This window comes from Ornithorhynchus anatinus, chromosome 13 (genome assembly GCF_004115215.2).
Source record: "Ornithorhynchus anatinus isolate Pmale09 chromosome 13, mOrnAna1.pri.v4, whole genome shotgun sequence".
NCBI lineage: Eukaryota > Metazoa > Chordata > Mammalia > Monotremata > Ornithorhynchidae > Ornithorhynchus > Ornithorhynchus anatinus.
Window position 1 is genome coordinate 949,050 of NC_041740.1, and position 27,326 is coordinate 976,375.

The following is a 27,326-nucleotide window of genomic DNA, read 5'->3' on the forward strand; positions in this document are numbered from 1 at the left end:
TCAATACGTGCGCTTCTGTCCCCTTAGACTGTGAGCCTTGTGTGGGACAGGGACTGTGTCCAACCTCGTTAATTTATGCTTAGAATACTGCCTGGCACAGAGTAAGTGCTTAACAAATACCATAAAAATTAGTAAGAAGAATAAGAGGAGCAATACCAAGCCTCCCCGAACAAGTCCTTGACAACGTGGGCAAGATGCTATGAGAACCAAGAGCCGAGGCTCCTGCCCGGTGCTGGCTTGTGGGGTCACCCCTCGCTGCCTCCCCCTCTCAGGACCCCCAACCCTTCCCCCCGCCACGTGGTCCCGGTCCACCACGGGGAGGGTGAAAGAAGCCACACTGGGCTGCACAGAGAAGCAGCGTGGCCTACTAGATAGAGCAAGGGCCTGGGAGCCAGGAGGACCCGGGTGCTAATCCCATCTCTGCCGCTTGTCTGCTGGGAGACCTTGGGCGAGTCGCTTCACTTCCTCTGTGCCTCAGTTACCTCACCTGTAAAATGGAGATCACAGCTGTGAGCCCCATGTGGGATTGGGACCCTGTCCAACCTGATTACCTCGTGTCTACCCCAGCACTAAGAAGAGCACATGGCAGACAAGTAAGCGCTTAACATTTACCATTTAACCCCCGTCTCCCGCACTGAACTTTCATTTCATTCGCTCATTCAACCGTATTTACTGAATGCTTACTGTGTGCAGAGCGCTGTACTAAGTGCTTAGGAGAGTACAATATAACTAAACCGTCACATTCCCTGCCCAGACCGGGCTTACAGTCTAGACGGGGAGACAGACATTAATATAAATTAAATAAACGACACTTACGTACGTAAGTGCTGCGGGGATGGGACGGGGATGAATAAAGGGAGCGAGTCAGGGCGACGGAGAAGGGAGTGGGAGGAGAGGAAAGGAGGGCTTGGTCAGGGAAGGCCTCTCGGAGGAGATGGGCCTTCAGTGAGGCTTTGAAGGGAGGATGGGGGGAGTCACTGTCTGTCGGATTAGAGGGGGAAGGGTGTTCCGGGCCAGAGGCAGGACCTGGGTGAGGGGTTGGGGGCGAGATAGACGAGACTGAGGTACAGTGAGGTCCTCTCTGTCCCGGCCAGGAAGATGTGTGGTGGGAGGTGGGGGGATGTGAGGGGAGGCATAAATAGGTCCACCACAGGAGAAGGAAGAGCAAACCTCCAACCTCCCCCATCCTCCTCGCCCCCCTCGCCCACACCTCCACGGCTCACACCGACCAGCCCTCTCCTGCTGCCGGGAGCCGGGAAGGTCACGTGGCAAATCCCTCATACGCTGGCACACGAGGCCCGCACACACACTGTCGGGCTTCCCTTCGGCCCAGCTCAACTGGAGGCAGACAGTGCGGCCCGGTGGGGAGAGCGCGGGGATGGGAGTCGGGAGAACGGGGGCTGGGCCGTTGGATGAGGACAGGGGACGGTGCCCGGCGTAATGATCCCGTACCCGCGCTCGGCCCAGGGCTCGGTACAGTCAGCCAGTCGGTCGATCGTATTTACCGAGAGCTTACTGTGTGCAGGGCACCGTACTAAGCGCCCAGAAAACACCTTCAATGAGGCTGGAGTTTGGAGACCGGGCTCCAGCTCCGGAGGAAGAGGAGGAAGAGGGGAGGGGGAGGGGGCGGGGCGGCCTCGGCCGTCAAAGCTGCCGTTTGGAGAAACCATTTCCCTCCAGGATGCGTTCCCGGTTCTCCGGGGACACGTCGGGACAGGCCGGGATACGGCGAGGACACGGCGAGGACACGCTGGGGACTCGTTGGCTGGGGTCCCGGCTCCCTGCTCCCCCAACCCAAGGAGGCTGGCTTGCCAAGTCCCGTCGCCCCAGGCCCGTGCGGGCCCCCCTGGAAGGAATGGGGGGCCGAGGGGGGGAGGGCCCGGAGGGGCCGAAGGGGATGGGGGAAGCGAGGAGGGGGCAGGGGGTCGAGGGGAACCGACGTCACTGCCGAGGATGGCGAGGGGGGCGGGGGCGCCTCCTTCTGCTAAAGCCATCGGGGCGGCCCCAGGGGTCCCCCGCCCTCCAGACAAGTCCGGACAACTCCGGACAATGGCCCGCTGGAAGGGCGATCTTTGTCACACCCCAAACGTGGCTTAGTGGAAGGAGCACGGGTCTGGGAGTCAGAGGTCGTGGGTTCTAATCCCGGCTCTGCCACTTATCAGCTGGGGCCTCGGGCAAGTCACTTAGCTTCTCTGGGCCTCAGTTCCCTCATCTGTAAAATAGGGATGAAGTCTGGGAGCCCCATGTGAGACACCCTGATTACCTTGTACCTACCCCAGCGCTTAGAACGGTGCTTGGGACAGAGTAAGCGTTTACCAAATACCACCATCGTCATCGACTCTCTTTCCTGATGCGTCCACTGTCCTGCGTCCACCCAACCGCCCACCGCTCCAGAGGAACGGGGAATGCCCGGGGTGGCTCTTTTGGAGGAAGGGGTGAGCGTACGGGGCGCGACCCCCATTCCCCTGCCCCCGGACCTCCCTGAGCCTTCCAATCAATCAATCAATCAATCAATCAATCAATCAATCAGTGTTATCTAGTTCCAGGAAGCAGGAGGGGCCCACTGGCCGCCACCTGCTCCCGGCACTGGACCAAAGGCCCCTGCGGCTTCCTCTCCTAAATTTGGGGGAGGCGGGGTAGGCTCCCAAAGCTCGGGACAGCGTTCTGCCCACCCAGTACAGCACTGGGCACACAGCGGAAGCCAGCACAGAGCACTCTAAACAGGGGGCGCTCAGTACAGCGCTCTGCTTACAGCGGGCGGCCAGTACAGCGCTCTGACCATAAGGGGAGTGCAGTAAAGCATTCCGCACATAGCGGAAGCCAGTACAGCGCTCTGCGAACAGGGGGAGCCCAGGACGGCATGGCCAAATGAGTAGAGCACGGATCTGGGAGTCAGCAGGTCCTGGGTTCCAATCCCGCCTCGGCCACTTGTCTGCTGCGGGACCTTACCCAAGTCCCTTCGCTTACAGTGCCTGGCACATAGTAAGCGCTTAACAGATGCCATCATCATTATTATTATTCTCCGGGCCTCAGTTCCCTCCTCTGGAAAATGGGGATTGAGACTGGGAAGCCCTATGTGGGACAGGGACCGGGTCCAATCCGATGATCTCATAACCGTCCCAGAGCTAAGAAGAGTGCCTAGCGCATAGTAAGCGCTTAACAAATACCGTAACAAATACCGTAATTATTATCTGCCCACATGAGGCGCTCAGTCCAGCAAACCGGACACAGTGGGGAGCCAGTAGAGTGCTCTGCAAACGGGGGCGCCCAGGACGGCGCTCTGCCTACGAAGGGCGCCCAGTACAGCATTCCGCACCCAGCGGGAAGCCAGTACGGCGCCCTGCCAACAGGGAGCGGCCGGTGCGGCGTTCTGCACGCAGCGGGCGGCTAGTACGGCGCGCTCCAAGGATGATTAACGATTGATTGCCGGATTGCAGCGGGGAGCCCCGGCGGGCAAGGCGCCCGGGCCCCAATTTCTGCCCGGAGGAAACCCGGCCCGGATCCGGGCCCGGCGCAACCTCGGCCGGGGCACGGACTAGCCCTCGTTTCCTTCCACCTTCTCCACAGCCCTTCTTCTCCGGCGCGGGGTCAAGGAACAGGCCCGGGAATGGCTGGAGGCTGGAATTCTCATCACCTCCCGGGAGGTGGGAGGCGGGGAGCACCGACGCCCAGAGAGGCTAAGCGACTCGTCGAGGGTCACGCAGCAGGGCCGGGTACGGGTGGGACTCGAACCACCAGAGAGGCAGCGGGGCTGAGTGGCAACAGCCCGGGCTTGGGAGTCAGAGGTCGTGGGTTCTAATCCCGGCTCCGTCCCTTGTCTGCTGTGTGGCCTTGGGCCAGTCACTTCACTTCTCTGGGCCTCAGTTCCCTCATCTGTCAAAAGGGGATGAAGACTGTGAGCCCCACGTGGGACAACCTGATGACCTTGTATCTCCCCCAGCGCTTAGAACAGTGCCTGGCACATAGTGAGTGCTTAACAAAAACCAAAAAAAAAAAAAAAACAAACCCGGGGCTCCCGACTCATTCGTTCATTCAATCGCGCCACGAGGCACGGCCTACAAACCTCGAGGTTCCTTTCGAGGAAAGCGGCGAAACGCTCCGCAGCTGGCTCCCGTCCCGCACTGACCCAGGGCCGGGCCGCCCCACACGGCGGAGGGAAGGAAATGAGGCGGCGGGCCCCGCCACGGAAGCCCCCCGAGAAGGGGAGCGGGGGAAGGGGCTCACGTCCAGCCGGGACACCACCTTGTCCTTCCTTGTCCAGGGAGGCCGGGACCGGCCGCCACACGCTCCGCCCGCTGAGTCCGCTGGGTTTGGGGATCTTCTGTTGGGAAGCCCATGAGGTGGAGGGGAAAGGGAGGGAAGGGGAGGAGGGGAAGGAAGGAAGGAAGGATGGAAAGAAGGAAGGAAGGTAGGAAGGAAGGAAGGATGGATGGAAGGAAGGAAAGAAAAAAGGAAGAAAGGATGGAAGGAAAGAAAAAATGAAGGAAAAAAGTGGGGAGGAAAGGGAGGAAAAGGAGAGAAAGGAAAGAGAAAAGTGGGAAGAAAAGGGAGGAAAAAGGAGAGGGAGGAAGGAAGGAGAAAAGTGGGGAGGAAAAGGAGAGAAAGGAAGGAGAGAAGTGGGGAGGAAAAGGGAGGAAAAAGGAGAGGGAGGAAGGAAGGAGAAAAGTGGGAAGGAAAGGGAGGAAAAGGAGAGAGGAAGGAGAAAAGTGGGAAAGAAAGGGAGGAAAATGGAGAGGGAGAAGGAAGGAGAAAATTGGGGAGGAAAGGGAGGCAAAGGAGGAAGGAGGGGGAAAAGAAAGGGGAGGAGGAAAAGGGGAGCGAGTGGGGGAGAAAAGTAAAGTAAAAAGAAGGGAGAAGAAATGCTGGAGAGGTGCAGAAGGGAAGATAGAAGAGCAGGGGCAAAGGGAGGGGAGAAGTGAGGGAAAAGATGAGGCGGGAACAGAGAAGGGCAGCGGGCGCAACTGTCCGGGAGGCAGGGCTGCGCTGTTTTGGCATGTACTCTCCCGAGAGCTTAGTACAGTGGTCCGCACACAGTAAGCGCTCAATCAATACCACTGGTGGGTAGGTGGATTGTTTCCCAGGCCGTCAAGCGCAGCGGGAAAGCTGTGTAAGTAACTCGTCTCCTCCAATGGCAGCCTGGGGCTTCAACTGTCCGACAGATGGAGAGTACTACAGAGCCCGGGGCCCACAGCAGGCGCCGGGCAAAGTGCTGCGCACCCCGAGGGGCGCCTAGCACAGCGCTTCGCACCTATCAGTGGACACCCAGGACCAAGCTCTTCACCCAAGTTAGCGGCGTAGCAGGACACCCAGGACACAGCTGGACACCCGGCGGTGGCTACCCAGGACAACGCTCGGCACACAGTCGACACTCCGGATGAAGATGTTGGTATTTGCTAAGCGCTTACTATGTGCAGAGCACCGTTCTAAGCGCCGGGGTAGATGCGGGGTCTTCAGGTTGTCCCACGTGAGGCTCCCAGTCTTCATCCCCGTTTTGCAGGTGAGGGAACTGAGGCCCAGAGAAGTGAAGTGACTTGCCCACAGTCAGCTGACAAGTGGCGGAGCCGGGACTCGAACCCATGACCTCTGCCTCCCAAGCCCGGGCTCTTTCCACTGATAACATTCCGCCCGCGGCGGGCACCCAGGTCCACGCCGTGCCCAAAGCGGGCACTCGGGCCCACGCTCTGCACACGACAAGGGACCGGCCCAGTGCCGTGCACATAGTGGGCACCCCGGCCGCCTTATCCGCGGGGGGGTGGCGCCCCCTGGCGGCCGCCCCCCGCTCCTGCGGACTCCCGGGCCTCGGGCTGGTTCTTCGTGGACTCCGCGTTCACACCCGCCCCCCGCTCGCCGCCCCGCACAGCCGCGAGACACCGGGGGACCCTCCCGGACACTCTGATCCCCGCGGCCCGGCCCCGCCATCTGGGAATTTCTTAGCTGGGGAGCCCCTGGCACGAACCGAGACTCTGGAGGGCCAGATTATCTTGTAACTATAATGATGTTGGTATTTGTTGAGCGCTTACTATGTGCACAGCACTGTTCTAAGCGCTGGGGGAGACACAGGGTCATCAGGTCGTCCCACGTGAGGCTCACCGTCTCAATTCCCATTTTACAGACGAGGTCACGGAGGCGCAGAGAAGGGAAGTGACTCGCCCACAGTCACGCAGCTGACAAGTGGCAGGGCCGGGATTCGAACCCATGACCTCTGACTCCCAGGCCCGGGCTCTTTCCACTAAGCCACACACTGCTTCGCCGGGGAGTCCCTGGCACGAACCGAGACTCCGTAGGGCCAGATTCTCTTGTAACTATAATAACGTTGGCATTTGTTAAGCGCTTTTATTTTTATTTTTGTTTTACTGTATTTTCCCAAGCGCTTAATACAGTGCTCTGGACACACTAAGTGCTCAATAAATACGACTGAATGAACAGATACATTCCCTGCCCACAATGAGCTTATTTATCGAGCACTAAGTATGTGCAGAGCACCGGACTAAGCATTTGGAAGAGTACAGTCAAACCGGCCCCTGACCACGACCCGTAGATGAGGATAAAGACCTTAATATTAAATAAATTAATGATGTTGGTATTTGTTAAGCGCTTACTATGTGCAGAGCGCTGTTCTAAGCGCTGGGGGAGGTACAGGGTCATCAGGTTGTCCCACGTGAGGCTCGCAGTTAATCCCCATTTTACAGATGAGGGAACTGAGGCACAGAGAAGTGAAGTAATAATAATAATAATAATGTTGGTATTTGTTAAGCGCTTACTATGTGCCGAGCACCGTTCTAAGCGCTGGGGTAGACATAGGGGAATCAGGTTGTCCCACGTGGGGCTCACAGTCTTAATCCCCATTTTACAGATGAGGGAACTGAGGCACGGAGAAGTTAAGTGACTTGCCCACAGTCACACAGCCGACAAGTGGCAGAGCTGGGATTCGAACTCATGAGCCCTGACTCCAAAGCCCGTTGCTCTTTCCACTGAGCCACGCTGAAGTGACTCGCCCACAGTCACACAGCTGACAAGCGGCAGATCTGGGATTCGAACTCATGACCTCCGACTCCCAAGCCCAGGCTCCTTCCACTAAGCCACGCCGCTTCAAAATGTTGGTATTTGTTAAGCGCTTACTATGTGCAGAGCACTGTTCTAAGCTCTGGGGCAGATACAGGGTAATCAGTTTGTCCCACGTGAGGCTCACAGTCTTCATCCCCATTTTACAGATGAGGGAACTGAGGCCCAGAGAAGTGAAGTGACTCGCCCACAGTCACACAGCTGACAGGTGGCAGAGCCGGGAGTCGAACCCACGACTGATTCCGAAGCCCACGCTCTTTTCACTGAGCCACACCGCTGCTTCTCAGTAATAACGTTGGTATCTGTTAAGCGCTTACTAGGTGCCGAGCACCGTTCTAAGCGCTGGGGGAGATACGGGGTCATCAGGTTGTCCCACGTGGGGCTCACACACTTTTAATCCCCATTTTACAGATGAGGGAACTGAGGCCCGGGGAAGTGAAGTGACTCGCCCACGGTCACACAGCTGACAAGTGGCAGAGCCGGGAGTCGAACTCATGACCTCTGACTCCGAAGCCCGGGCTCTTTCCACTGAGCGCTGTGGGGCAGAGGGAGGGGTGAATAAAGGGGGTGAAACCAAATGCAAAGGCGACAGAAGGGAGTGAGAGAAGTGGAAATGGGGCTTAGTCAGGGAAGGCCTCTTGGAGGAGATGTGCATAGAATGAAGCTGTGAAGGTGCGGAGAGGGTGACTGTCAGCCGGAGAGTCATCCATTCCATCGTATTTATTGAGCGCTGTGTGCAGAGCACTGTGCTAGGCGCTTGGGAGAGTACAGTACAACAAGAAACAGACACATTCCCTAACCCCGGGGAAGCTCACGGTCTAGAGATGTGAAGGAGGTGGCCATTCCAGGCCAGAGGCAGGACGTAGGCGAGAGGTAGGCAGCACCGTAAATGAGATCGAGGTATAGGGAGTGGGTTGGCATTAGAGGATCCAAGTGGGTTGAAGTACGAGAGTAGCGAGATGAGGTGATAGAGTGCTTTAAAGGAATTTCTATTTTATGCAGAGGTGGATGTGAAGCCCCTGGAGATCCTTGAGGCGGAGGGAAGCGTGGACTGAACGGTTTTGTAGAAAAATGATCTGGGCGTCAGAGCATGGACTGGAGTGGGGAGAAAAAGGAGGCAGGGAGGCTGATGCAGTAATCAAGGTGGGATAGGATAACCGCTTGGATTAACGTGGAGGTAGTCTGGGTGGAGGGGAGAGAGCAGATTTTAATAATAATAATGTCGGTATTTGTTAAGCGCTTACTATGTGCTGAGCACTGTTCTAAGCGCTGGGGTAGATACGGGGTCATCAGCTTGTCCCATGTGAGGCTCACAGCCTTAATCCCCATTTTACAGATGAGGTACCTGAGGTACCGAGACGTAAAGTGACTTGCCCAAAGTCACGCAGCTGACAGGCGGAGGAGCCGGGATGAGAACCCATGACCTCTGACTCCCAAGCCCGGGCTCTTTCCACTGAGCCACGCTGCTTCTCATGACATTTCAGTGATGCTATGAAGGTTGAACGGTTGTATATGCGGGTCGAGTGACGGAGATGAGTCGAGGATGACGTCAAGGTTACGGGCCTGTGAGACAGGGAGGATGGTGGTGCTGTCTACAGTGACGGAAAAGTGGAGGACAGGGTTTGGGTGGGAAGATAAGTTCTGTTTTGGACAGGTTGGGTTTCAGGTGTTGGCGGGACAACCAAGTAGAGGTGTCTCAAAGGCAGGAGGAAGTGCGAGACTCCAGAGGAGAGAGATCAGGATGGAGATGAAGATTGGGGAATCTCCCTCACAGACACGGTAGTCGAAGCCATGGAAGCGAATGAGTTCTCCAAAGAAAGGGGGATAGACGGAGACTAGAAGGGGACCCGGAACTGAGCCTTGAAGAACTTCCCCGGTTGGGGGATGGGAGGCAGAGGAGCCGCCCACGAAAGAGACTGAGAAGGAGCAGCCAAAGAGATAGGAGGAGAACCAGAAGACAGTGTCAGTGAAGCTTCCAGGAGAAGGGGTCGGTCAACAGTGTCCAAAGGCAGCTGAGAGGAGGAGGAGGAGGATTTGGATGGAGTAGAGGCCATTATTATTATTATACTTGTGGGATTTGTTAAGCACTTACTATGTGCCACGCACTGTTCTAAGCGCTGGGGTAGATACAAGGTCATCAGGCTGTCCCACGTGGGGCTCCCAGTTTCAATCCCCATTTTACAGGCGAGAGAACCGAGGCACAGAGAAGTGAAGTGACTTGCCCGAGGTCACACGGCAGACAAGTGGCGAAGCCGGGATTAGAACCCACGCCCTCTGACTCCCAAGCCCGGGCTCTTTCCTCTAAACCACGTGGTTTCTCTTGTTCACCATTAATAATGGTGGCCCGGAACTTTTGCTGGCCCTGGCTTTTCCCTGCTCATTCCCCATTTTGCACCCTTCACCTCCTCAACTCACCCAAATCTCTCCTCTCATGCCAACCTACTCACTGTGCCTCATTCTCATCAATCTGTTGGCCGACCTCTTCCCTCCCACTTGGCCTGCAGCGGACCACCGCTCTCCCCGTCTCCCCTTCTGAGAGCCCTTCTCCTCCAGGCGGCTTTCCAGGATTCACCTCTCCACTCCCCACCATACAGTTTCCCCCGGCCGCCACTTCGGCACACTTCCGTGTCTCCGAAACGCTTTGGTCCTCACAACTCACCACAGGTAGCACTGACGCCCATCTCTTCATACTCCATCACTTCCTTCTCTCCGTAACTGATTTTTGTGTCTCACTCCCCTGCTGGACCACAAGCCCCCGGAGAGCGGGGGTCGAGTCCGCTAAATCTGTTGGATTCTCCCAAGCTCTGGAACGGTAGACTGTGAGCTTCTCAAAGGCCGCGGTTGAGTTTACTAACTACGGCACACTCCCAGGCGCTCGGTCCAATGTTTTGCCTGCAAGATTATGCCCTCTTTTCCCCCACCTGCTCTCCTTTCTGCATCACCTGAGCACTCGGTTCTGTGTCCTTTGAACCCTTGACTTTCGTCCCACCTCCGACCGCACGGCGCTTATGTCCACACCTTTAAATTACATATTATAAATGACTTATTCCCCTTAATGTCCGTCTCCCTCTCTAGACTGGAAATGTGTTAGGGGCAGGGAGCGTACCTACTGATTCTGTTGCGCTGTACTCTCCCAGGCACTTAGCACAGTGCCCTGCACACAGTAAGGGCTCGATAAATACCACCGATGGATCGACTGAGAGGAAGCACTCGGTACGTACTCCCGACCGGAGGACGGATCGAAGATTCATCACCCCGGAGTCTTACCTGGGTGCAGTCTGGTAGCGGTCACTCCCATGAGTGGCGGCCGCGAGTGGGCCGCCAGACGCGGGGCCCACCGGCCTCTCCTCCGCGCTGCAGTCCAGGCCCCTCCGGCTTTCGGGCACGAGGCCGGGCCTGGTCTTCTCCCTCTCCGGCGGTCTGAGGGCCGGGAGTACCGAGGGGTCCCGGGAGGGGTGCCGGGAGTGGCCGTCCGGTCCGGTGCTGCCGGGCAGACCCCGGGCAGAGCCCACTGGAGAGGGGCTCCCGGGCACGAGGGGCCCTGGGGGCGGGGCGGACCCCGCGGGGCTTTCCCGGCGATGGCCGGAGGGCGCGGGGAGGGGACAGGGTGGGCGGGAGTCCCGGTCTCCACTATGCAGGGGGCTGGGAGGGCGGGGTGGGCGTCTCCAGACACGTTTCTTGGCGGAGTCCTGGAAGAATCACAGAAGGGGAGACCCCTGCAACTGCTGCAGCCTGCCAGGGGGGCCCTGCGCCACACGGTCCCTTTCTCTCTCTCACACACGCGTGTTCACTCACACAGCTGTCCGCTCACCCACCAGCTCGCCCTCCCATCCGCCCACTCGTGCACCAGCTCACGCATACCCGACCATCCTGCTCACTCAGCATCTGCTCACACACAACTGCCCTCTTCCGCTCACACCCGTCTGCTAACACACACACCTCTGCTCCTGCTCACACCAGTCCTTTCGTACCAGCTCACACCCACCCACCCGCTCACCCGCTAGTTTGCACATCCACCCATTCACCCTTACACGCCTTTCCGCTTACGCGCACGCACGCTGTTCCTCTTCACCCCGGAGCCGAAGGCTGACCGCAGCGGTGTCTCCCGATATCCCTGCCCACGCCGCCCACCACGCCCGGCCCGCCCCACCCCTCACCCCACCTCTGGGGAGCAGGCGATGGGACCGGCCATCATTCCTCGGGCGATCAGGCCGGGCTTCGGACAGAGTTTCTCACTCGCCCTCCTCCTTGCCTCTGGGTCAGGGTCCGGCAGCTTCACACCGCCCAGCTGGGCGGGAAGCGAAAAGCCCCCGAGGGTCGGGGCCTGGATCGGCAGCATCCGGTTCCCGGTCAGGGATCTCTGGCCGTCGGCTTCTCCGTCGGGATCACCTGGGCTGCTGGGGACGAGGGTCCTTGGGGGGGGGGGGGGTCGCTGAACCGTTCACTCCACACAACCCTACTTCCACCAGCCTCCCCTCCATCTGGGCCGTACCCCCCCGCCCCACTGGACGGTCCCTCCCATCCCTTCCGTCTGCGTCGTCCCCGTCGGACGGTCCATACTGAGCCCGTCCACGTCCCACCGAGTGGGTTGGCTTTCCTGAGGGCCGTTGGCCCGGCCGGGCTCAGAGGGGACAAGTGGGGAGCCACGGGTACCTGCGTGGTCCTCCCGTCTTGCGAGTGACCCTGCGGCCCTCAGCTGGAAGGTCAGGCCCGGGACCCCGTGTGCCGTCTGGACTCCGGCGCTGCCGGTCCCGTCGCTGCTGCTGCGGGGTCACGTCCTCGGCTACCGCGGCCGAGTCGGCCCCGCCGGGAGCCTCCGTGGGGAGACCCGCGCCGGACAGGCAGTGGAGAGTGATGAGCTCCAGGCTGGTTTTCAGGGGGCTGCCCTTTGCCTGGGAGTGGGGGACAGTGGTGGGGACGGGAGGGAGAACAGAGTGCAGGGGGGGACGGGGAGAGCGGGGGGATGTGAGGGAGAACGGGAGAGCGTGGGGTGGAGCGGGGGAGGGCGGGGGCCCGGGGGAGCATGGCGGAAAGCGAGGGAGAGCAGGGGAGTGTGGGGGGAGAGTGGGGTGAGGAGGGGAGCGTGAGGAAGGAGAGCGAGAGAAGAGCAGGGGGAGAGGGAGAAAATGGGAGGAGAGGGGAAGGGGGTGGCCGGGGACAGGTTGGGGGAGCAGACGCAGAGAAGGGGAGAGGACGGTGCGAGGAGAGGCCAAGGGAGGGAGACATTAAGGGAGAGGAGGAGGAGAGAGGAGAAGGGGCCGGTCGGAGAGCAGCCAGTCGGCGTGGCCGGAGACCCACGTCGGTGGCTGCGTTGGTGGCGGGGTCCCGCTCCCCACCTTGTCCCGGCGGTAGGCGGCCTCCAGGTGTAAGACCCTGCGCAGCTCCTGCCGGGTGCGGATGGCTCTGGCTGACCGTGGAAGCTCCCGGTCCAGGGCGGCGGCGGTCATCCGCAAGCCCTGCCGGGGTGGGGATTGGGAGATGATGGAGAGGGAGGCCGGGGGGAGCCAGTCCGGCCTCCGGCCATCGATCCGGGGACAGGGAGGATGGACAGACGGGGCGGGAGGGGTAGGGAAGGGCCGGGAAGGGTCTGGGCTGCGAATTACCTTCCGACTGAGGAATTCCCTGACCAGGGCGGCCGCCACCTCTGCCACGAAGGCCTGGTCCATTTCCAGCCCGGCCCCGCTCCGGCCGCCGCGGGGACCGGCGTCCGCCTGCAACGGATTCAGTCATTCACTTGTTGGATCGGATTTACCGAGCGTTTACTGTGTGCGGAGCGCTGTACCGAGCGCTAGACCGGGAGCTCGCTTTGGGCGGGGAGTATGTCCGTCACCTCTGTTACACCGGACTCTCCCACGCGCTTTGTACAGTGCTGTGCGCCAAGACAGCGCTCAGGGAACACCACTGACTGACTGATCGCAGGGTCGGGAGGGCGGGGGCGGCCTCAAACCGGGGAGGGACCCAGCCTCCTCCCCCTTATCCACCCCGTCCCCCCTCCCTGGGAGGGGTGACCCCTCTCCCTTGCTGCCCACCTTTCTCACCCTCCCACCAGCCTGGATCTCCCGCCCGCTTCTAACCCACCGGACCCCGGCTCTCCCCTCCTGAAAGCCCCCCTCCTCCGGGAGGTCTTCCCCGAATGACCTTCTCTCCGGGTCCCTCTCTCCCACCGCGCTTTTGTACAGGCCGGTTCCCGGGCTTGAACGTTTTATGGCTGAGCTGCCCACCTGTCCGTCCTTCCATTCCCTTGCTTCTCCCCCCTCTAAATTATTTCAGTGTCTACAGCCCCATCAGCTCCTTGAGGGCAAGGACTGTGTCTTTTATAGCAGCAGCGTGGCTCAGTGGCAAGAGCCCGGGCTTGGGAGTCAGAGGTCATGGATTCTAATCCCGCCTCCGCCACTTGTCTGCTGTGTGACCTCGGGCAAGTCCCTTCACTTCTCTGTTCCCTCACCTGTAAAACGGGGATTGAGTCTGTGAGGCCCACGTGGGGCAGGGACGGTGTCCAACCTGATATGCGGCATCCACCCCAGCGCTCAGTACAGCGCTTGGCACATAGTAAGCGCTTAACAAATACCCCGATTATTATTATTTCATCTCCACTGTACTCTCCCCAGCCCTCAGTTCAGCGCCCTGCACACAGCGGCCTCCCAAGACAGCCCTGTACACCCAGAAAGAACCCAGTACAATGCTCTGCACCCAGCGTCCATTCATTTATTCATTCAGTAGTATTTATTGAGCGCTTACTATGTGCAGAGCACTGTACTAAGCGCTTGGAATGGACAATTCGACAACAGATAGAGACAGATAAGCCCATCGACGGGCTTACAGTCTAACTGGGGGAGACAGACGGACAAAAACAAGACAACTTAATAGCGATAGATAGAATGAAGGGGATGGACACCTCAATAACAAAATAAATAGGGTAATAAAAATATATACAAATGAGCACAGTGCTGAGGGGAAGGGAGGGGGAAGGAGCAGGGGGGAAGGGAGCTTAGCTGACAGTGCTCTGCACTCGGGGTCCAGTACAGCGCTCTGCACCCCTCAGAGGGGCTGCCAGGGTGATATTCATTCATTCAATAGTATTTATTGAGCGCTTACTATGTGCAGAGCACTGGACTAAGCGCTTGGAATGTACAAATCGGCAACAGATACAGTCCCTGCCCACTGACGGGTTTACAGTCTAATCTGAGAAGAGAAGCGGCGTGGCTCAGTGGAAAGAGCCCGTGTTTGGGAGTCAGAGGTCATGGGTTCGAATCTAAGCTTTGCCTCTTGTCAGCTGTGTGACTGTGGGCAAGTCACTTCACTTCTCTGGGCCTAGTTCCTTCATCTGTCAAATGGGGATGAAGACTGGGAGCCCCAGGTGGGACCACCTGATTCCCCTGTGTCTCCCCCAGCGCTTAGAACAGTGCTCTGCACATAGTAGGCGCTTAACAAATACCAACATTATTATTAATCGGGGGAGACAGACAAAAACCATAGCAATAGGACCTCTCTGGGGCCAAACTGTCCATCCCAAGCGCTTAGTACAGCGTTCTGCATGTGATTCCCCACGTGGGACCACCTGTTGACCCTGTGTCTCCCCCAGCGCTTAGAACAGTGCTCTGCACATAGTAGGCGTTTAACAAATACCAACATTATTATTAATCGGGGGAGACAGACAATAGCAATAGGACCTCTCTGGGGCCGAACTGTCCATCCCAAGCGCTTAGTACTGCGCTCTGCATGTGAGCCCCACGTGGGACCACCTGATTCCCCTGTGTCTCCCCCAGCGCTTAGTACAGTGCTCTGCACATAGTAGGCGCTTAACAAATACCAACATTATTATTAATCGGGGGAGACAGACAATAGCAATAGGACCTCTCTGGGGCCGAACTGTCCATCCCAAGTGCTTAGTACAGCGTTCTGCATGTGATCCCCACGTGGGACCACCTGTTGACCCTGTGTCTCCCCCAGCGCTTAGTACAGTGCTCTGCACATAGTAGGCGCTTAACAAATACCAACATTATTATTAATCGGGGGAGACAGACAATAGCAATAGGACCTCTCTGGGGCCGAACTGTCCATCCCAAGTGCTTAGTACAGCGTTCTGCATGTGATCCCCACGTGGGACCACCTGTTGACCCTGTGTCTCCCCCAGCGCTTAGAACAGTGCTCTGCACATAGTAAGCGCTTAACAAATACCAACATTATTATTAATCGGGGGAGACAGACAAAAACCATAGCAATAGGACCTCTCTGGGGCCAAACTGTCCATCCCAAGCGCTTAGTACAGCGTTCTGCATGTGATCCCCACGTGGGACCACCTGTTGACCCTGTGTCTCCCCCAGCGCTTAGAACAGTGCTCTGCACATAGTAGGCGTTTAACAAATACCAACATTATTATTAATCGGGGGAGACAGACAATAGCAATAGGACCTCTCTGGGGCCGAACTGTCCATCCCAAGCGCTTAGTACAGCGCTCTGCATGTGAGCCCCACGTGGGACCACCTCATTCCCCTGTCTCTCCCCCAGCGCTTAGAACAGTGCTCTGCACAGAGTAGGCGCTTAACAAATACCAACATTATTATTCTTATTAGAATGAGTAGGAGCCAGACGAAGAGCGGGGGAGGGTCAGGGAGGATTACTCGGGTGGCCTCGTCCCCCCCCCCCGCCCCCCTCCATCACTTGCATCCCCAGCGCCAGGACCTACCCCGGGGCGCTTCCCCCACTGCCCCGTAACCTAGGCAACCAGAGGACCGCCGGCCGGGAACCCGCCGCGCTGACGTCACTCCGCTTCCGAGGCGCGGGGCGGCGAACGAGAGGGAAGGAGAGAGCGGAGCCCCCCCGCGGCCAACTCTGCCCACAGCGCCCTCTGCCGCCCAGGAGGAGGGAGCGTGTGCTCCCCGCCGCCCGCCCGAACCGGCCTCTGTACTGACCTCCGTACTGAGTAGGTGCGGAGCACTGTTCTAAGCGCTGGGGGAGATCCAGGGTCAGCAGGTCGTCCCACGTGGGGCTCCCAGTCTTCATCCCCATTTGACAGAGGAGGGAACTGAGGCGCAGAGAAGCGAAGTGACTCGCCCACAGTCACCCAGCTGACAAGTGGCGGAGCTGGGATTCGAACCCATGACTTCTGACTCCGAAGCCCGGGCTCGTTCCACTGAGCCACGCTGCTTCTAATAACGTCGGGATCTGTCAAGCGTTTACTATGTGCAGAGCACCGTTCTAAGCGCTGGGGGAGATCCAGGGTCAGCAGGTCGTCCCACGTGGGGCTCCCAGTCTTCATCCCCATTTGACAGACGAGGGGACTGAGGCACAGAGAAGTGAAGTGACTCGCCCACAGTCACACAGCTGACAAGTGGTGGAGCTGGGATTCGAACCCATGACCTCTAGACTCCAAAGCCCGTGCTCTTTCCACTGAGCCACGCTGCTTCTAAAAATTTGTTAAGCGCTTACTATTCAGTAGTATTCATTGAGCGCTTACTATGTGCAGAGCACTGGACTAAGCGCTTGGAATGGACAAGTCGGCAACAGATAGAGACAGTCCCTGCCCTTTGACGGGCTTACGGTCTAATCGGGGGAGACGGGCAGACGAGAACGATGGCAATAAATGGAGTCAAGGGGAAGAACATCTCATAAAAACAATGGCAAATAAATAGAATCAGGGCGATGTACATCTCATTAAACAAAATAAATAGGGTGATGAAGATATATACAGTCGAGCGGACGAGTACAGTGCTGAGGGGGTGGGACGGGAGAGGGGGAGGAGCAGAGGGAAAGGGGGGAGAAGAGGGTTTAGCTGCGGAGAGGTGAAGGGGGGCGTAGAGGGAGCAGAGGGAAAAAGGGAGAAGCTCAGTCTGGGAAGACCTGATGTGCAGAGCACTGTTCTAAGCGCTGGGGTAGATACAGGGTCATCAGGTCGTCCCACGTGAGGCTCACAGTCTTCACCCCCATTTGACAGATGAGGTCACTGAGGCCCAGAGAAGTGAAGTGACTTGCCCGCAGTCACACAGCTGCCAAGTGGCAGAGCCGGGAGTCGAACCCATGACCGCTGACTCCGAAGCCCAGGCTCTTTCCACTGAGCCACGCTGCTTCCCCATAAACAAAACAAGTGACCTGCCGATGGTCACCCAGCAGACCAGGGGTAGAGCCGCGATTAGAACCTAGGTCCCCTGACTCCCAGACTTGTGCTCTCTGCACTAGGCCACATTATTGCTGAGGCTGCAGAGCCCCCTTTCCTCAAAGCTCAGGGCAAAATCAGACTCCCAAGCGCTCAATACAACAGTCTGAGCTCAATCGATACGACTGAAGAATCGATTGATTGATCGTACGGTGTTTGACACGCTGTAGTCATTCCGCCTCAGTCACCTCATCTGTAAAATGGGGATAAAGACTGTGAGCTCCATGGGGGACAGGGAATGTGTCCAACCTGTGCTTAATACAGTGCCTGGCGTGTAGGAGACGCTTAAGAAATACCCCCAAAAGGGATATTACTGATTTTCTGTCCCATGTGAACCTGGCCGGGTCAGTATTTGCTCTGGGAAAACACTAGAGGACAGGCTTACCCTCCCACACAGAAAACCGCCAACGTGGGACCGAGCACCCCGTTCACAGATCCTCTGGACGGACTCATTCAATCGTATTTATTGAGCGCTTACTGTGTGCAAAGCACTGTACTGAGCGCTTGGGAGAGTTTAATACAACCGAGCCGGTAGGCACGTTCCCTGCCTGCAGTGAGCTCCAAGACCGGAGGACGGCAACCATGAGGAGGACGAAGAAGCCGTCTGGAGTCGGCGACAGGGGTGGAGGGGCGAAGGAGTAGACGGGTCAACGGGTAGGTGACAGCTGAAAGTGTGGAACCCTCCGGGTTGGGACCCCCGTACCCCAAATTTGAGTAAGACTCATTGCGATGTTTGCATTTGATTTTCCCCCCACCCTCAGGCCCAGAGCACTTTTGTGCGTATCTGCAATTTATTCATTTATATAAATGTCTGTCTCCTCCTCTAGACTCAGCTCCTCGTGGGCAGGAAACGTGTCTAACAACCCTGGGGTACTCTCCCAGATGCGAGAGAAGCAGGGTGGCCTAGTGGATAGAGCCAGGGCCTGGGAGTCAGAAGGACCTGGTTTCTAATCCTGCTCCATCACTTTCCTGCTGACCTTGAGCAAGTCACTCGCAAGTCCGTGCCCCAGTTACCTCGTCTGAAAAATGGGGATTTTTTAAGACTGTGAGCCCCACGTGGAACTTGGACTGTGTCCAACCCGATTTGCTTGTGTGTCCCCCCGCCCCAGAGCTTAGCGCAGTGCCTGACATATAGTAAGCGCTTAACAAATACCACAATTATTAGTTGCATCTCTCCCGGTCCTTAGTTCACTGCCTGGCACATAGTAAGTGCTGAACAGATAGAATAATAATAATAATAATTACTAAAACTTTGCACATCCTAAACCCTTACACCCCAAGCTTATCTAATGCCCAGAGAGGCAACACTGGAACCGGGAGCGGGACAGGAGGGGACCATGTGGATCTAATCAGTCTGAGCTTTGCTTGCAGGGGTATTCAACTGGCCTTCTGGGAAAATCCAGGAAGTCTGAAGCCGGGCCTGACCAGAAACTGAGCAGACGACTTGTCCACATCTGTGTTTATTAAATATTGACGTTTGGCAAAATTGCACAACATAAACAAAACTGCACGAAAAATACCCCATCGCCTCCTTAGAATCGCTCGATAGGCCAAGAGCCATCGGCTTGGGCTTCCTCGGCCTGGGTCCCAACGGCTTCCGGAAAGTGTGTTGAGGTCCCGGGGCTCTGTGACTCTCGGGGGAGAGTGAGGGGTGTCGGATGGCCCGTGCTGGGTCACCGAGGGAGAGTCGGGGACGGAGAGGGGAGAGTCAGGAATGGTGGATGGTCCGCGCTGGGTCACTTGGGGACAGTCAGGGATGAAGAGGGGAGAGTCAGGGGTGTTGGATGGTCCATGCTGGATCGCTGGCAGAGAGTCAAGGATGGAGAGAGGAGAGTCAAGGGGGTGGGATGGTCTGTGCCGGGTCACTGGAAGAGAGTCAGGGATGGAGAGAAGAAAGTCAGGTCCATCCCTTAACCTCGAAGATACTCAGTCCCTTGAAACCCCATCTCTCCACCATATTAGTGAAATAGAAAAACAAGGGGTCCTGGGCAGTGGAGCCAGGTGGGATGGGTCCTGGGCACAAGAAATGGAATGACTGATTGATTGATTGATTGATTGATTGAAAGGATGTGGGGCTGGGTGGCAAAAGACCCGAGTTCCAGTCCTCACTCCACTGCCGACCTATGTGAGCTCGGGCAAATCAGTCAACTTCTCTGGGCTTCCATCTCCTCCTCTGTATAATGAGGACAATATATCTCTTCTTTCCCTTCCTCTTAGACCCTGATCCCCATATTCTCCTGCTCTCCCCTCTCAATCAGTCGATCGATCCATTGACTGGTATTTTAGAACAGTGCTTGGCACTCAGTAAGGGCTTAACAAATACCATTATCATCATTATTTACCCAGTGCCTGCTGTGTGCAGAGCACTGTGCTGAGCGCTTGGGAGAGTACAATATGACAGAGTTGGTCAACCCTTTCCCTGCCCGCAACGAGCTTACAGTCTAGAGGGTGAGGTCTTGTTCTCAACGTCTAAGGGGCAGCGAAATTCAGGACGTCTGCCCTGGGCCTCCCCAGTGCCGTGTGACCGGGATCTGACGATGCCTCCTCCGTCGGGCTTCCTGGAGGTGTGGCCCCCGCCAACTTGGCGAGGTGCAGGCGGGGGAGGGGTCTCCCAGGGCTTGGGAATGGAAATCCTAGCAACTCCATTTTCCCTCCCCCTCCCCCCAGCCACGCCACTTCCTCTTTCTCTACCACCGGACGAGCAGGTACGAATGGGGTAACGCTTCCCTAGTTCTACGTCCCATCTCGCCAGCAGCGGCCTGGCATGAAGTCAAGGCCAGGCCTGGGAATGCTCACTGCTGCTGGGCACTGCCAGGAGGACTTAGGAGCTCGGAGATCTGGGCCCGGGGCTCAGCACCGCCTGTCGGGGAGGAGGCGAGCACTGGTTCCTCTCCCCGGCAGCCGGGGGGTCGCCCGCCCTGAGGTGGTCCCCGTCCGGGTGCCCAGAGGCGGAGGAGCTCCCAGGTCCTTTCTAGACCGTAAGCTCGTTGTGGAGAGGGAATGTGTTCAGTATTGCATCGTACTCTCCCAAGCACTTAGTACAGTGCTCTGCACACAGTAAGCGCTCGGTAAATACGAACCACTGACTGACTGGCTGGACAAAGCCCCAGGAGACTTGCTGGAGGGTCAAGAGTTCCCTGTCCCTCCTGGGAACCCACCTCCTCCACCTCACGTCTTCCCCTGCCATTAATTCTCAGAATCCCCAGTTTGGAAGTCGTCTCATCGACCACTACACACCTGCCGACTCTCCTCCGCCCAACCTCAGCACCTCTATGCACGAGAAGCAGTGTGGCCTAGTGGAGAGAGCCCAGGCCTGGGAGTCAGAAGACCTGGGTTTTGATCCCCGCTCTTCCGCTTGCCCGCTTTGTGACCTCGGGCAAGTCTCTCGGTTTCTCTGTACCTCAGTTCCCTCATCTGTCAAAAGGGGAGTCAATCCCTGTTCATTCATTCGTTCAGTTCAATCGTACTTGTTGAGCGCTAACTGTGTGCAGAACACTGTACTAAGCGCTTGGAAAGTACAATTCGGCAACAGAGACAATCCCTCCCCAACAACGGGCTCACGGTCTCGAAGTTCTCCCTCCTGTTTAAACTGTGAGCCCCGTGTGGGATCTGGTTATCTTCTATCTACCCCAGCGCTTAATTCAGGGTTTGTTACATAGTAAGCACTTAATAAATACCACAATTATTATTATTACTACTAATAATAATTGTGGTATTTCTTCATGGCATTTCTGAAGCGTTTACTATGTGCCAGCCACTGTACTAAGCGCTGGGGTGGAAACAAGCAAGTAGGGTTGGACACAGCCCCTGCCCCACGTGGGGCTCACAGTCTCGATCCCCGATTTACAAATGCGGTAACGGAGGCAGAGTGAATAGTAATGATTATTATTATGATATCCGTTAAGTGCTTACTATGTGCCAAGCACTGTTCTAAGGGCTGGGGTAGTAATCAGGTTGTCCCACGTGAGGGGTCACAGCCTGAATCCCCGTTTTACAGATGAGGTAACTGAGGCACAGAGGGTGCTTGCCCAAGGTCACACAGCAGACAAGTGGCGGAGCCGGGATTAGAACCCACGACCTTCTGACTCCCAGACCCGTGCTCTATCCCCCAAGCCACGCTACTTAGTATGTGTTTATTCGATGGGGCCTGTTATAACTCCTCTATTTGTAAATTTTTTTTTTATTTGTTTCCTTCCATCGAGTGTGAGCTCCCGGTAGACAGAAAAGTGTGACTTCTTTATTCTGTACTTCCCAAGCGCCTAATACCCTGAGGGAATGTTCAGTAAATACTAATATCGGAGAGGGAGATGGGAACCAACATCCGCATCATCAGTGGTATATATTGAGAGCTTACTGTGTGCCGAGCACTGTACTGATCGCTTGAGAGAGTCCAATGCAACAGAATGGGTAGACAAGTTCAATCATTCATTCAGTTCAATCGTACTTACTGAGCGCTGCGTGCAGAGCACTGTACTAAGCGCTTGGCAAGTACAATTCGGCAACAGTTGTACCGGCTCCGCCACTTGTCAGCTGTGTGACTGTGGGCAAGTCACTTAACTTCTCTGTGCCTCAGTCCCCTCATCCGTAGAATGGGAAGGAAGACTGTGAGCCTCATGTAGGACAACCCGATTACCCTGTATCTACCCCAGCGCTTAGAACAGTGCTCTGCACATAGTAAGCGCTTAAGAAATACCAACATTATTATTCAGCTGTAAAACGGGGATGGAGACCGTGAGCCCTACGTGCGACAGGGACTTCTCCGGCTCGGTTTGTTTATATCCACCCCAGCACTGAGTACAGTTCAGATAGCAGAATTATTATTCTCATCAAGCAGCGTGGCTCAGTGGAAAGAGCATGGGCTGTGGAGTCAGAGGTCACGAGTTCGAATCCCGGCTCTGCCACTCGTCAGCTGTGTGACTGGGGGCGAGTCACTTCACTTCTCTGTGCCTCGGTGACCTCATCTGTAAAAAGGGGATGAAGACTGGGAGCCCCACGTGGGACATCCTGATTCCCCTGTGTCTCCCCCGGCGCTTAGAACAGTGCCCGGCACATAGAGAAGCAGCGTGGCTCAGTGGAAAGAGCACGGGCTTTGGAGTCAGAGGTCATGGGTTCGAATCCCGGCTCGGCCACTTGTCAGCTGGCTGACTTTGGGCAAGTCATTTAACTTCTCGGTGCCTCATCTGTAAAATGGGGATGAAGACTGGGAGCCCCACGTGGGACAACCTGTGTCTCCCCCAGCGCTTAGAACAGTGCTCGGCACATAGTAAGCGCTTAACAAATACCCACATTATTATTATTAGTAAGCGCTGACCAAATGCCAACGTTATTGACATTATTATTACTATTACCTGTTCCCTGCCCACAAGGAGCTAAGCACCGGAGATTTTGAGGGGGTGACCTCTTTCCTGGTCTCCCTGCCTCCAGCCTCCCCGGTTTGTCCTCGGCTCCTTGAGCTGCTGGGACCATCTCCCTAAAAAGGTGCAGGAGCCCAGAGGCCGGTGGCCGGTGGCTAGTGGTCAGCGGGGTGGGCGAGCAACCCCCCGGGATCCGAGCCCGGACGCTATCCGTGGTCCTGGGCCTTTAGAGGGGCTTTCGTGTTCTCCCACCCTCCCGCCGCCCCCCACCTTCTCCTCCCCGACCCACCCTTCCCCTCTCATTTCCCCCTCCCGGACCTCGCCTCGCCTCTCCCCTCCTCCTGAACGGGCAGGCCAAAATTTATTTACCAAGAGTGGGAGCAGGGGGAGGAACAGGATCCAGAAGGTAACCGGGCAAATAGGCCCCGGTGAAAATAGCTGAATAAATAATAGAAATATAAGACGGTGAAACGGTATGTAGATAGTGCGTGAGCCCGCAGCGGGGGTTTTGAGTGCTCGAGCACTTGACGGGCTGATTGCACTTGAGGCGGCGGGGCTGAATCCGGGGAAGACTTCCTGGAGGAGGCGGGACTCCCGGAGGCCTCGGAAGGTGGGGAGAGTCGGAATCCGGCGGGAGCGTAATAATAATGTTGGTATCTGTTAAGCGCTCACTATGTGCCGAGCACTGTTCTGAGCGCTGGGGTAGACACAGGGGAATCGGGTTGTCCCACGTGGGGCGTCCCAGTCTTCATCCCCGTTTTACAGATGAGGTCACCGAGGTCCAGAGAAGTGAAGTGACTCGCCCACAGTCACACAGCTGACGAGTGGCAGAGCCGGGATAATCATGTTGGTATCTGTTAAGCGCTCACTATGTGCCGAGCACTGTTCTGAGCGTTGGGGTAGACACAGGGGAATCGGGTTGTCCCACGTGGGGCGTCCCAGTCTTCATCCCCGTTTTACAGATGAGGTCACTGAGGCCCAGAGAAGTGAAGTGACTCGCCCACAGTCACCCAGCTGACGAGTGGCAGAGCCGGGATTCGAATCCATGACCTCTGACTCCCAAGCCCGGGCTCTTTCCACTGAGCCACGCTGCGGGGAGCAGGGGGAGTGAGGGGTAGGAGGCAGGGGGAGGGGAGCTGGGGGTCCCCAGGGGGGCGGATCGGGCCCGGACGGTGCGGCCCGGCAGTGGCGGGAGGAGAGTGTGGAAATGGGGCCCGGGGGTGGGGGGCTGCTGGGTGGGCACCAAATTTCCTAGGAAGTCACGGTCGATTTGCCCAAAGACATAAACCCAGGCCCGGGCCCTGGGTGGCAAGTGGCCTGGGCCGATGCCAAGCCCCAGGGCACGGCCGGCCACCGACTCCAACACAGTTTGCAAAGCAAATCCGGGGAGGAAGCGGGTTTGCCCCCAGGGTTCAGCGGGCGGGGCGATGTCCGCAGAGGTCACACCTGAAGGCCGGACCGAGCTGGGATGGAGATCCCCGCCCCTCCCCACCCGCCCTCTGGCTCTCCGGGGTCTCTGCCCTCCCCTCTTTCGAGTCCGGGGTTGGGAAGGTGGGGGGGGGGGGAGTCCTGGGAGCCCTCGGGGTCCAGACTCTGCTTGAGACGAGATGGGAGAATACATTCTGGACTGGACCACCAACTCCTCCTCAAGTCCGGAATCAGGTCGTCCAGGCTTCCACATTGGTCTCCCTGAGGACTGGCAGCCCCTCGAGGGCAGGGACCGTGTCTCCCTCTCCCTCTGTCCCTGCCCTAGTGTTCAGTACAGTGTGTGTGTGTGTGTGTGTGTGTCCCCTGCCTCCTATCAGGCTGGCAGCCCTGTCGAGTACGGGGACCGGCAGTGCGAAATGGAGGCAATCCAGCACAAAGGGCAGAAAGTGCAGAAACATGATCCGAAAAGCCTTGGGGTGCCGGAGTTCCTGGAAGCCGCCGTGGTCAATCCTGGACGACTTCCCGGAGGAGACGGGTTTGCAAGTCACATTCTGCAGGAGGGAAGGGGAGGAGCTCGGTGGCGCCGGTGGCGGGAGGGGGCCGGTGCGGGAGCGGGGGAGCCGGTTTGACGGGCTGGCCCAGGACGGACTAGACACTAATCCCCCTGCCTCTTCCCCCAGGCCGTCCTGTCGGGTCCCAGACCGTGTGGGCTCCCACGGGTCCCAGCCCGGGACCCCCAAACAACTCCCAGGAGGCGCCCTTCTGGCTGGAGGTTGTGGCAGGCCCGGAGGGCCCGGTCTGGGCCCAGCCTAGAATTTCCCAGCGCCGAAACACCAAGTCAGTGTCATCTCCGGTCCGGGACCATCCCGTCCGAAGGCCCCAGAGGAGGGGAGGGGAAGGTGGGGGTGGTCCACTGCAAGAGGGTACCCACACCTGGTCTGGCGTCTTGCCAAACCCCATCTGACACTGTCCGGTCTGGTTGGACGCGGGAGGGAGAAGAGCCGGAGTCCAGCACAGACAGCTGGGGGGAAAACAATGACTTCCTCCCCCCCCCCCCAGCAGAGATCTGGGGACCCCCGCCTCATCGTCCCCAAAGGTAGAACCCTGGGGCCCCGGCCCCGTCTTCCTCCCAGCCGGAACCTGGGGCCACCTGCCCTATCACCCCCAGAGCTGGAACCCGGGGTCTCCGGCCCCTGAAGAACTATCACCCATGGAAACGCCACGAAGGGGTAGGCTCATTTCTTACTGGTTTTGGGGTTCGGAGGTGGGGCAAGAGACGGAGCTTTCACCAGCCCCTGGATCCTCAGCCTCATCCACTGTGACTCAGTAGGAGGCGGGGCTAAGTCCGGGACCGCCTCCTCTTCCTGGATTCTTGACCTTTGCTAATGTCCCCAGTGGTTCTGTCCCATGAGAATTTCCTGGCCCACTGGGGGCCGTCTGACCTGGGGCAGAGATTGCTTGCCTGCCTTTGGATCTAAGTATCTTCACTGCTCTCCTAGGGTTGCCCTCAGTGCTCCCCAGAGCTTCCCCCAGGGCTGGCTCCATGACTGTCCCCAGTACTCCCCCAAGGCTTCTTCTAGTACTCCTCCATGGATGGCCCCAGGGCTCCCCCGAGTCCGCACCCGTCGCTCCCCATTCCCCACGCTGCTCATTTCAGCCTGGCACGATCCTTGGGGCCTAATCAAGGCCCAGGAGATAAAGCCACGACCAGCACCACCTTTGTCATCTTCATCACTCTCTCGGGAGGGACGGGGAGACATGTCTTCTGTCTTCGAGGAGCTGCCAGTCCGATGGGGAGACAGGGTGGATTCGCACACGCACACGCACACACACACAGATCAGAGATGGAGGTGCTTTTGGAGAGAACATCTTGGGGTCAGTAGAACAGCTTGGGGTCAGCTTGGGGTAGTAGAAGCAGCGTGGCTCAGTGGAAAGAGCATGGGCTTTGGAGTCAGGGCTCATGAGTTCGAATCCCAGCTCTGCCACTTGTCGGCTGTGTGACTGTGGGCAAGTCACTTAACTTCTCTGTGCCTCAGTTCCCTCATCTGTAAAATGGGGATTAAGACTGTGAGCCCCACGTGGGACAACCTAATTCCCCTGTGTCTACCCCAGCGCTTAGAACAGTGCTCGGCACATAGTAAGCGCTTAACAAATACCAAATACAGGGTCGGCGAACAGCCTGGGTCAAGTCGGGGCGGCTACCTGGAAGGGGAAGGTTTTTCACAGAACTTAGCCTTGGGTGAGATGGGAACTGATGAAGAGGAGGAGTGACGCACAAAAAATCCCCTCAGAAAGACCGAGTCTGGGGACACTGAAGCCAGTGCATTGCCAGTGATAAGGGGAGGGGAGGGCCTCCGGGGGGTAGGGACAAGGAAAAGGGAGAAAAGGGGAGAGAGGGGAGGAAAAGGGAGAAAGTGGAGAAAAGGCATGGAAAGGGGTGGGCCTCCAGGGTGTAGGGACAAGGAAAGAGGAGAAAAGGGGAGAAAATGGAGTAAATGGGAGAAAAGGGAAGAAAATGGAGTAAACGGGAGAAAAAAGGGGAGGAAGATGGAGAAAGGGGAGGAAAGGAGAAGAAAAGGGTGAAAGGGAAGGAAAGGAGAGGGAAAGGGAGAAAAGGGAGGAAAGGAGAGGAAAAGGGAGGAAGCGCAGGAAAGGAGAGGAAAAGGGAGGAAGTGGAGGAAAGGCATGGAAAGGGGAGGCAAGGGGAGGAAAGGAGAGGAAAGGGGAGAAAGTGGAGAAAAGGCTTGGATGGGGAGGTAAGGGGAGGAAAGGAGAGAAAGGGGAGGAAAGCAGAAAAAGGGGTGGAAGATGGAGAAAGGGGTGGAAGACAGAGAGAGGGGTGGAAGACGGAGAAAGGGGAGGAAAGGAGAAGAAAAGGGAGAAAGGGGAGGTATGGAGAGGGAAAGAAGGAAGCAGAGAAAAGGGGAGGAAAGGGGAGGAATGGAACAAGTCCCGAAGGGAGAAGAGTCTGAAGGCTGGGCCAGAGGTGTGACCCAAGGTGTGTGAGTCAATATTGACTCTCGTCACACTGGTCCTTTGTTGGCCCACGGCCTGGTGACCTCCCGCCCAACCCACGCCTCCGCCTCCATTACCCCTTCAACGGGCTGGTGTGAGGGTTAGTGACCCATAAAGAGGAGGCCCCTCCCCTCCAGACCTTCCCGGTACCCCCAAAGTTGCTACACGTGGAGGAGGCGAGATGGAACCATTGACTCATTTATCAACTCTGACACACGCTGGAGTAGGGGAGAAGTGAGGTGGGGAGGGGGGAAGGCACCGAGAAGCAGCATGTCCTTGTGGATAGAGCACGGGCCTGGGTTCTAATCCTCACT

General features: G+C 57.5%; 1 protein-coding gene across 2 annotated transcripts in view; it reads right to left on the reverse strand.

Moving 5' to 3' along the window:
- Window positions 1-15,838, reverse strand: part of MINDY4 (MINDY lysine 48 deubiquitinase 4) — a 41,602-nt gene extending 25,764 nt beyond the window's left edge. For both annotated transcript variants that reach the window (XM_029078380.1, XM_029078379.1), the window contains exons 1-6: window positions 15,749-15,838; window positions 12,666-12,773; window positions 12,399-12,518; window positions 11,716-11,954; window positions 11,225-11,474; window positions 10,330-10,751 (exon numbers count right to left, since the gene is read on the reverse strand). In XM_029078380.1, coding sequence (XP_028934213.1) covers window positions 10,330-10,751; window positions 11,225-11,474; window positions 11,716-11,954; window positions 12,399-12,518; window positions 12,666-12,728 — 1,094 coding nt within the window. In that variant the 5' untranslated portion in view covers window positions 12,729-12,773; window positions 15,749-15,838. The remainder of the gene's footprint in view (window positions 1-10,329; window positions 10,752-11,224; window positions 11,475-11,715; window positions 11,955-12,398; window positions 12,519-12,665; window positions 12,774-15,748) is intronic.
- Between the last annotated feature and the right edge of the window lie 11,488 nt (window positions 15,839-27,326).